Genomic DNA, 9,706 nt, shown 5'->3' with positions numbered 1-9,706 from the left:
GTCACAATTCTAGGACTCTGAACTGTGCTATTTATACTAGATTTGGTTACCCACTGCGCTCCCAAAAGGTGTCCTTCGTGTCGTGTGAAATGTATTTGATTTTTAACATGATGCGACTAATAGATCGATCTCCCCAGCGGCCCGTATGTTAATCGATCAATTCGCTTCAAATCCTCTGAAATGACTGCTTGTTATTTCACTATTATGCGGTTTGAAATGACATGATTTACACACAAGCTGTATATAAACAATTCTTATCTATTCTCAAAGAATAAACATCTGCATATATGAGAAGATTCGACTGTTTACAGATTGCGTTTGTGTTTCAATGTATAGACACAATGGGACCGTTTTTGCGTTGGCCAAACAATTGTGATATTGTTAAAGGCGGTATTGTTTCTAATTCAAATTTTGTCCCCTGTGAGAAAACTTGTATTTTATTAAATTTTTTAGTTAAATGTTCTCAAGTATAGAAATTCCTGCTGAAACTTACAGCAGTCGCTATCTCAAATGGCAGCACCAAAACATTTCCAATACATAAGCCTGGTTCAGCCTTGTCCTAAGAATCTGAGATTTCCCTTGTCTGAGGTCGCTGGTGCGCAAAATGCTTCGTCCATCGGAAAGTAATACAATGGATCCCCGATTCTTAGGAGCCAGTGTTAACAAGGCTATAATACAAAGCAAATGAAATTGATAAAAAGTATGGACAGGTAGTTTACGCACCTCCTTGGTGATTTCTACGACGGGACTAATCTGTGTGGCCTGGACAACATAAGAGAATCCTACCATAGTCAAAATTTCCACACGCACAGCTCACACCTCGCTCGAGTTATATTTGATTACTTTATGAAAGTCTTGAACAGCGAGTTCTCATGAAAACGCATTCAAAAACTACAGGCGCTTGTTTTTTCAACCGTAGGACATTTTTGCGCATTGGTTAATTATGCCCTTGCTTGGCGTCATCAATGGGGTTGCGCGCGCGTTTCTTAGCAACGATGGCGAATCTTCGCGCTAGTTCATGACGTAATTCGCAGGACAAATTGCCCCGGAGCCAGTTGATCAAAACGGGTAGTTATAATCAGTGAGTGGATTAGTAGATATATTCCTGGGTTAACACAAAATAGTAAATACAGTTTGCCATAAACCTATTCATTAGGGCGAGCCGATTATTCCACAAAAATTTTCACACAAAATAATAACAAATCTTCATATAGATTATAAATATATTGATCTAACCATATCAAATTTATTTTTACATAAATTAGTCTATATTAATCCAAATCTTTCTTTACTTAAATTTGTCTATAGTGGTTCTTATACGCTTTCAATTTCAAAATTATATCGTCCAAAAAACACGGTCTAAATCGATGTTTCGAATTGTTCAAATTTTAATATGTTCGTCATCAACCTCCTCCTTATTCGCGGCCCACGACAAATACGTGTTCCAAAATATCGCGACAAAGTTGACGACAAACACGCGATGTTGTAGAGGAACAAAGTTGAAATTTATCGTCTGTACCAGCGGCCAAATAAGGTAATTGGTCTTCAATGTATCGAAGTATTGATTCGCAAACTTTGCCTTGATTTCCGCTTGCGTTTTGCCGAAAAGTAGACTGGTCGTTCCGAAGAAGGTCGCGATGATACACGGTGCGAAAATGGTCTGATCCATGGCCACCTTTTTCATAGCATCGACGGTTCGCGAGCCCTTGATAACGCTGTCCAGCAGTATATACCAATAACGCATCGCTGGACCAACTATGAATATCCCTATCGACGCCATCCCTAGCGTTCGCTTAAAATCGTGCTGTCGGCCACGTCTCTCGACTATCTGTTGAGAACAACAATCGCCGATCGCAATAAGTACGCCTAGAAATCACACAAAAGTGAGGCGGGGGTTTACTATTTTGAAACACACTTTCATTGGATTGGTCGTCCTATATATATATATATATATATATATATATAATATATATATATAATATATATATATATATATATATATATATATAATATATATATATATAATATATAATAATACAAAAACGTTGCCGCAGATAGATAGATAGATAGATACTCGAAATCTAATTAGAATTGCATATGTTTTGTAATATGATTGAAATCCCATGCAAATGTAATCATATGCAATTCTAATTAGACTTCGAGTATCTATCTATCTATCTATCTGCGGCCAACGTTTTTGCAAATGGGTGTATATATAATATATATATAATATATTATATATATATATATATATATATATATATATATATAAAGATAGTTAACTTTTAACTCTAGAGAATCAGCTTATCAAAATCGTGTATTTTGGTGCCACGATCTTATTTTAGGCTTTCTTATATCATGATCAGGCTTTAGAATTGTATGAGGCACCAGTATTTTGAACACATCACTCAACAATATTGAAGACGAATGATCTGATTAAATCGATTGAGAACCCAATTGATTCGCTAGATCAGAGTGATATGAGAGCATAGAGTTTGTAAAAGTTTTGTGTATAAGTCCATAGTCCATACCTGCGCTAGCGACTTGTACTTTGAACGTATGAGTTTCCAAAAGTCGAAGATATCCTCTCCACAAGGCCGCCATCTTGGATATTTGTATGAGAGATACTTCGTGTAAGATGCAGAAAACAGCGAGAACAATTTGGGACTTGATAAAAGACAATCTGTGAATGGTTTCAAAGGGGATGAACGAACTTAAAACCTACTGAGCTAAATGATATGGTCAAACACTGGCACAGTAATCCTTTGTTTCCTTTGTCGTAGCCTTGACGGCATCAATAACGATTTCAGTCGATTCTTTGACAACGAAAAAGAGCCTGGTAATGAGTTTGTTACCAGAGTACGTGAAAAATGTTAATCTATCTTCCACACATGGTTAAATCTATCAAATACTCCGGCTTCGTTGCCCCAGCTCGATCACTGCTGCGAGACTTTAGAATGAATCATCCTTCAAAATCTTTGATCAAACAAATTCATCCGATCTTAGTTGACAAAAATACGTCGAAAGAACCAAGTTTTGATATTTTCTTATTTTGTTAGTAGTTAGGATTTTGTTCGTTGTTTCAGGGCCGAATTGGCAACGTTTAATCGTTAATACTTCCAGTGGTAGACTCTCATAGGCCCCTATATTATAATTCATCGCGCCAACAAGATTCGGGCACCAAGTTGGTTTGAACTGAAAAGGATTAAAGCTCTGGATTAGAGTCACACAATTAGGGCAATCCGTTGAATCAACACAACCACACAGCTGACAATATACCAAAAATAATAATTTAATACACATTACTTGCCAATTTGACAATTATTTTCATTTCTATTAAATATATAAATTAATTTCAGAATACGTGTTCGAATGACTATATATCAGTATTCTCTTTCCTGACAATATTATGATATGTGCTTGAAACATCATAAATGGATTTCACATTTACAAAAGGTAATAAAACGATTAATAAATAATGGTGATAATGGTAATTCACAAGGCCACGTTAAAGGTCGTTATATATACTAGGCTTTCACATGACTTGAGCCTATTTTGATCTACCAATGTGGTAGAAGTTATTCAATTTACCTATCAAAAACGTGGTCTATATGCAGTGACGTAGCCAACTCGATAATTTAGAGGCCGGGGGAAGTCGGAATCTTTCCATGTATTCTTGCTCTCTGCCCACAAAAATAGACATAAAAAATTGTGCTAAACACTGATATATATGAATATGCGTCACTCCAATGATCGAGTGGGTTTACTTCACTGCCTTGTTGCAAAACATTTGCAGAACAGGGTCGTACATGTCGTACGTCCCTGCTTACGGTACCGTGAGGGGGTAGGTGCCTCGCATACGACCTCGCGGTATTCTGGTCATTTATTCGCACTCCGTATCCGTGTCGTCAGTTAATAGATCAGTCACAATGTGCGTGGAGTCGTGTATCGTCTCGCGGCTAAATTTCGCGTGGACATTTCTGTGAGCTGCCCACGAGAGGAAACTGTTCCAAAATATTGATGCGACGTTCACAAACAGAATGTTATACTTCGGCTGCCGAATGTAGTAGAAGTTTATCAACTGTATCGCCGGCCAGACTGAGTAATTCACCGCCATGTTCGGGATGAATTCTGCTTTTAGCCTTGCGACTGTCTTTTCCATTGAGCTACGCTCAAGTAAACCCAGAGAGCCGTAGAACAGAACCAAAAACGCTGGTGCAAAAAGTCCTTGATCCAAGCAAACCTTTTTTAAAGCTACTTTCATCGTCCTTTGTAAAAAGAGTTTGCTCAGAAATACGTCGTACCAGACGTGAAATATTGGTCCAATTATGAACAGTCCAGTGCTGGTAAGGCGCACAGTCCTCCAGACATCGTGTTTGTTCCAAGTTTGACCCTCCACAAGCTGTTGAGCTGCTATGTCACCTGCACCCATCAGCAGACCTAGAAAACGCGAGAGGATTTCAGTTAGACTCGGACAAAACCTTCTTTGTAACCAATCGAGCAAGCTGAAGGATTAGCTTTACCCGGATTGGATACGAACTTGCGACCTTTGGCTTACTAATTTTTACTCGAATATAACCAAAGAGCAGCGTGGCAGCGTCTTCAAACAACTTAGCATCAAATGTGGTATAACAACTACATAAATAGACAAAACATTTTGCGACGTTTCGACCTGAGGGCCTTCGTCACGAGAGAGTATACTAACTCTCCTGACAAAGGCCCTCAGGTCGAAACGTCGAGAAGTGTTTTGTCTATTTTAGGCAGTTGTTATACCACATTTGATGCTAATTTTTACTCTGCCAACTTCAAGTCAAGACGGTTCCAATATGTGATATCTCGGAAATCAGGTGATTGTGATATTTTCAGATCACACCAGAAAATTCGACAGTAAAAACCCTAGAGTCCAGTCCGTTCAGGAACTATTACTCCGTTGTTGTGACTTTTTGTCAACATCACCCGCGTGTCCGCATCCGGAATTTCCTTTACCCCCATCCGGCACTTAAGTACGTAATATATACAGACCAAAATATTCCCATGTGTTTTAAAAACACGAAAGCCATTTACGGGTGGCAAGTAGAAACAGTCGTTTCTGTCCGATGGGGTCGATAAATTAATTTTTTTCCAAATCTGCCTTCACTTCAAACTATAAAGCAATTTACATCGAGCCGAACTGACTATTTATTAATTTCATTGTGTTCACAGAATTATAGAAAGGCTCTTTGTTATTCTCTGACGTGCCTTCCTAATGATAGACGAACACGCAAAACAAATAATCTTAATGCTTTTAAATATGTAATATGTAAATTTTTGCATGATAATCCGGAATTGCTAATGCCTAGGATTTTGCGTCTCTAATCACGCTAACCTATGTAGCAGATTGCTCTCGTACGGGTCTAGTTTTGTAAGTATTTAATAGTTATGAACAAAACTGAGAGTTTTATGTCAGAAACTCAGATAAATATAAAAGCTTTGCTCAAAGATTTCGCAACCAGGGAACTCAGTATGATCTGAACTCCCACACTGAGGATATTGAAGTGTTTTTTTTACATAGAATATATTATTTAACCGCAATATTGCTTGTGAAATTGCGTATTTAACAAACGTACTTTAATTCATATGTACATGACCCATTGATACGAGACTCTATGGCCTACTTATGATAAGTTCAATGAATTTTTTCCATGTAAATACAATCATTGTGTACATAAATATAGAGCCCTTTAACATGCGGTTAAGTGCATGATGTACTTTACTTCTTGTCGGAATTATGCATATGATTATCCGAACGATTTCATAGGCTGAGATCATAATTCATTTTTTTAAAGTATCGACATAAAAAATCAAAGGCCACAATAGCCTAATATACGTTCTGCAGTGAATTCCTAGCATGTTTTCACCTGAACGAAAATAAAACCATGCAGACATTCTTGAGTGTTGTTGGTAAGAGGTCACGCCATTTGATGAAAAATAGACTTCAACTCGCAGAGTTACACAGGCTCGTTTATTCCAAGGCTTTAAAGGGCGAGGTGTGATTGTTCTTAAAATGGCGACCAATTACTTTGTATACATACCGTCACGTTTTCCAATCAATGAAAAAATATTTGGCGTAACTCACATTCTCGGACTTAGTGTAGCTGGGTTGGAATCATGTCTTTTAGATCCAAAAAACATAGATTTATTTAAAACAACTCTCTCTATATATTTTGAACTAACAGAGGGAAAAACACACGGTGTATTTTCAAAATATTCGTAAGTAATTTTAATAAATTAAACACTTTTAGAGGATGCTGCTTCGTAGCTACGAACAAAAACAACAATCCTGCGGACAACTATGTGACTAATTCGCCAGCTATAAGATTTATAGAGTTACTTAAGTATTAATAAAAAGACACGCACGTTTGTGGATATATTTTTGTAGCTACATACATTCATATACGATCGCTATAACGGAGCAGTAAGCAAGCGACTGCCTGTATAGATAGTAGGGTATGATTTATTCTGCAATAAACATTGGTTTGGTCCCCAGAAGCTAAATTAAACAGTACATCTCCTATGAACGAGGTCTTACGATGTAGGAAAAACATTCACAATAAGATTTCGAGTTTGGGTTTGAACAGCGGCGAACATAACAGGCGATGAATTTTCAGCTACGCGTTAACGCCTACAGGCGATGTATCATTGTAGCACCTTTAGAAATAACAGCTTCTCAGTCGTACAAAGTATTTAAGAATTTTGTAAATGACTGTGATAACGATATTTTTCTCTCTTAATCGTTGTATTGACGACTATCATCAGTTCATTGATCCACGGAGTTGTTAGTTACTGATTTCTATATGGTACGAAGCGGCTATATCATCTGAACGCGGTTATACCTTTATAACTAGATTTGATTATTTCAATATCTGAAGTATTCTCTGGTTTTCTAAAGGAAGCCACAGCATGATTTTAAGTTCCTTGAATCGAAAGATCCGTTTGAAAGGGACACCATTAATCCTTATGATAAAGGTTCCGAAAAGAGTTAATTGAATAAGCGCGAGTGAATAGGTCCATTGTCGGGTAATGATTTTCAGAATCATTCAGATCTTTTATGAATGGTAACGTTGAATGACAATATTTAAAAGAGGGGAACTGCTATTGTGTTTCTACAAATAAAAGAGCGAGCACTATGTCCGTACAAGGACGTTCTTGGATACATGATATCAGTAAAACTGGCTAATATATTTCATATTATTCGTGAAGTATTTATCTACATGACCATACGATAAAGTTCGTGTGCAGATCATGAAAAAATCGCGCCAAATTACCAGTCCGTACGTATACGGAGAAAGGACTTTGGACAAACATATATAGAACACGCACAGGCATTAAATATTTAAACATGAACTAGTGGTTCAACTTACCTGTTTGTAATGCATGCTTGGCAAGCGGTCGAAGCTGTCTCGTAGACGGAATTTGTCGGAGAATCTTTACAACTTTCGTGATGCGAAACAGAATGCTGAGGACTTGCATCGTTCGGCCCTAACGCGAGCAGTTCGTCGCTCGTAACATCCAGCTGATAACACCCGTTGAGTTAATATCACACGACGGTGTGTTGTTCAATACTACGAACCGTAGTCTGAGCGATCTGAGTAATTTCCCAATCAACCGGTATATTCCGGGTGTTATTTACCAACGTCATAAGCTTGTGGCGTAGCGTAATCGTGACCTCGTGGAACCCACGCAAAAGTCGAGGGAAACCTGTATTCAAACTTGTATTGGCGTTATCAGCAGATGTTAGAAACGGGAATTACGGTCAAGTCGTCACAGACAGCGATATTTGCATATGGAAATTCTATAATTTGCATTGAGCATAGTTCGTGTTATTATTATATATGCACATTTATACAAAGCCAAAGGTTAGGTTTTTTATAGGAATTTTCTTTCACATGTTTCAATTTAAACCAGTCTTTATAGGTGCTGTTTTCATTGAGGTTTACATGATTCCGTTTAGCCGAGATTCAACGAAATGATGAGATGATTCCGAGGTATTGAAATAACTGTTTATGCCACCAAAGCACCAAACAAGCACACGCTATTGATAAGATGATTACACGTCCTACACGACTCGTTGAATTTAAGCGGATTCATGTAAAAAAAAGCCCTGCCGACCTTGCGAAGCCGGTAAGTTTTACATCATGCTCTTTGCCGCCCTGTTGTGAAGGAATAGGAGTGTAATCACGCATACAAATAGATTGGAAAAGACATATCTAACTGTCTCAGCGTCTGTCTAACCGGCCGTGTTTTGGAAAATATTTAGTTCTATGATCAATTAAGGCTGGTTTCCATTTAATCTTTACGATCGCTTCAGTCGTTACGATCGCTAAAAAAAATTACTTGCGACCGTTGCGATTAAAGGGACTTTATGGCGATTCTCCATTACCTCCGCTCCGCCCGCGCGGACGAAGCGCGCTTTGTTTTTCAGGCCGGTCACGGTCGCATGGACAGAATTTCCAAAGCCGCTTCGCCCGCGCGGGTGAAGCGGACGTTAATGGAGAATCGCCTTTAAGCATGTAGAACGAGAACACGACGAGTCGACGACGGCAGCTATCAATTAATCAATACAATGGTTCATTGAAAAGAAATGAATTATTGAATATCTATGGCCTATAGGAGGGAGTTTTAGACGTGATCTACGTTCTGTTTACAACGGCAAAACATCGTTTATTACGTCCTATGTAGAACGTCTGCTGTCTGTATTTCAGGACCCAGTGGGCGCTACCTCGAATTAGGCTCTATAGAATTGTCCCTAAACGTAAACACAATGTTTTCAACGTCTTATATCTCATTAAATCGGTACAGTTGATAATATACCACAACGTTTTACCGTAACATTGATTTAAAGGAGTCTTCCAGCCACGTCGTCGCCGTGTTGCCGTCCTCGAGGCCGTCCGTCCTACATGCTTAAGGTCCCTATTAGCTCAGTGGCGATCCCCGCGACCACGTACCACGTACCATGCACGATCGTGATCGCTGGGATAGACGACGAATTTTTTTCAGTGGCGATCGTAATGACTGAAGCGTTCGTAGCGATTAAATGGAAACCAGTCTTTAGGATTTCTATTCGAATCAATGCTTCCAGTGGTATTAAGCCGCGTATTATTCCAACATTCGACTTATGTTGCGCAATTAGCCGAAATATCTTGTTCAACCTTGTGCTCTGTGTATATAACTGATCACCAGCCTAAATCAATTATGATTTTTGGCACTTCACTCGATGTAGGTAAATTCTACAGCTTCTTTTTAAAGGATCTTAATTTCGAGTGGAATTATACACACTTCAAATTCAAGCCAGGAACAGTTGATGGGAAAATGAGTCAACTATAGGTCCTCCGGCAGGAATCGAAAATAAAAACCTACGCTTTTGTGATGCCGGTGCAATGCTCTTGCCACTGAGCTACAGAGGTAGCTGACAAGAGCAAGCGTGGTTAATGTGTATAGAATGGTAATGCCGGGAATAGGTGAGGGTAAATCAATTATGATTTTTGGCACTTCACTCGATGTAGGTAAATTCTAGAGTTTTTTTTTAAAGGGCTGCCTATAGTTTCAGTCTGCTTGTGCTTAATGTTCAACATTACAACATTCAGTTTTCTGCGTGACTGACAGAGATCAGTTCGATCAGAGTGAGTTTAAAATTTTGAGTGGATTTCAGACTAAGCTTTCATCACAT

At 38.5% G+C, this 9,706-nt stretch overlaps 2 protein-coding genes across 2 annotated transcripts; both read right to left on the bottom strand.

Moving 5' to 3' along the window:
- Positions 1-1,245: 1,245 nt before the first annotated feature.
- On the bottom strand, positions 1,246-2,822 carry LOC114526941 (protein Mpv17-like). Its single transcript, XM_028548487.1, has 2 exons — positions 2,532-2,822; positions 1,246-1,866 (listed from the first exon to the last, which is right to left on the bottom strand). Exons 1-2 carry the CDS (start codon positions 2,602-2,604, stop codon positions 1,382-1,384), a joined length of 558 nt encoding a protein of 185 aa, XP_028404288.1. The 5' UTR covers positions 2,605-2,822; the 3' UTR covers positions 1,246-1,381.
- Positions 2,823-3,360: 538 nt separating this feature from the next.
- On the bottom strand, positions 3,361-7,688 carry LOC114526918 (protein Mpv17-like). The gene is made up of 2 exons (XM_028548462.1): positions 7,401-7,688; positions 3,361-4,440 (listed from the first exon to the last, which is right to left on the bottom strand). Exons 1-2 carry the CDS (start codon positions 7,507-7,509, stop codon positions 3,884-3,886), a joined length of 666 nt encoding a protein of 221 aa, XP_028404263.1. The 5' UTR covers positions 7,510-7,688; the 3' UTR covers positions 3,361-3,883.
- Between the last annotated feature and the right edge of the window lie 2,018 nt (positions 7,689-9,706).

This window comes from Dendronephthya gigantea, unplaced genomic scaffold, assembly GCF_004324835.1.
Source record: "Dendronephthya gigantea isolate DGI-Jeju-01 unplaced genomic scaffold, DenGig_1.0 000042F, whole genome shotgun sequence".
Taxonomy (NCBI): Eukaryota; Metazoa; Cnidaria; class Anthozoa; order Malacalcyonacea; family Nephtheidae; genus Dendronephthya; species Dendronephthya gigantea.
The sequence above is the reverse complement of the archived record's forward strand: the minus strand, read 5'-3'. Positions and strand labels throughout refer to the sequence as shown.

What these genes read in the sequence shown, in the direction of transcription:
- LOC114526941 (XM_028548487.1), bottom strand. Translation starts at nt 2,604, where the DNA reads ATGGCGGCCTTGTGGAGAGGATATCTTCGACTTTTGGAAACTCATACG. An exon ending in AGTACAAGTCGCTAGCGCAG is followed by an intron (nt 1,867 to 2,531) that starts GTATGGACTATG and finishes TGTGATTTCTAG; the next exon opens with GCGTACTTATTGCGATCGGC.
- LOC114526918 (XM_028548462.1), bottom strand. Translation starts at nt 7,509, where the DNA reads ATGCAAGTCCTCAGCATTCTGTTTCGCATCACGAAAGTTGTAAAGATT. An exon ending in CAAGCATGCATTACAAACAG is followed by an intron (nt 4,441 to 7,400) that starts GTAAGTTGAACC and finishes CGCGTTTTCTAG; the next exon opens with GTCTGCTGATGGGTGCAGGT.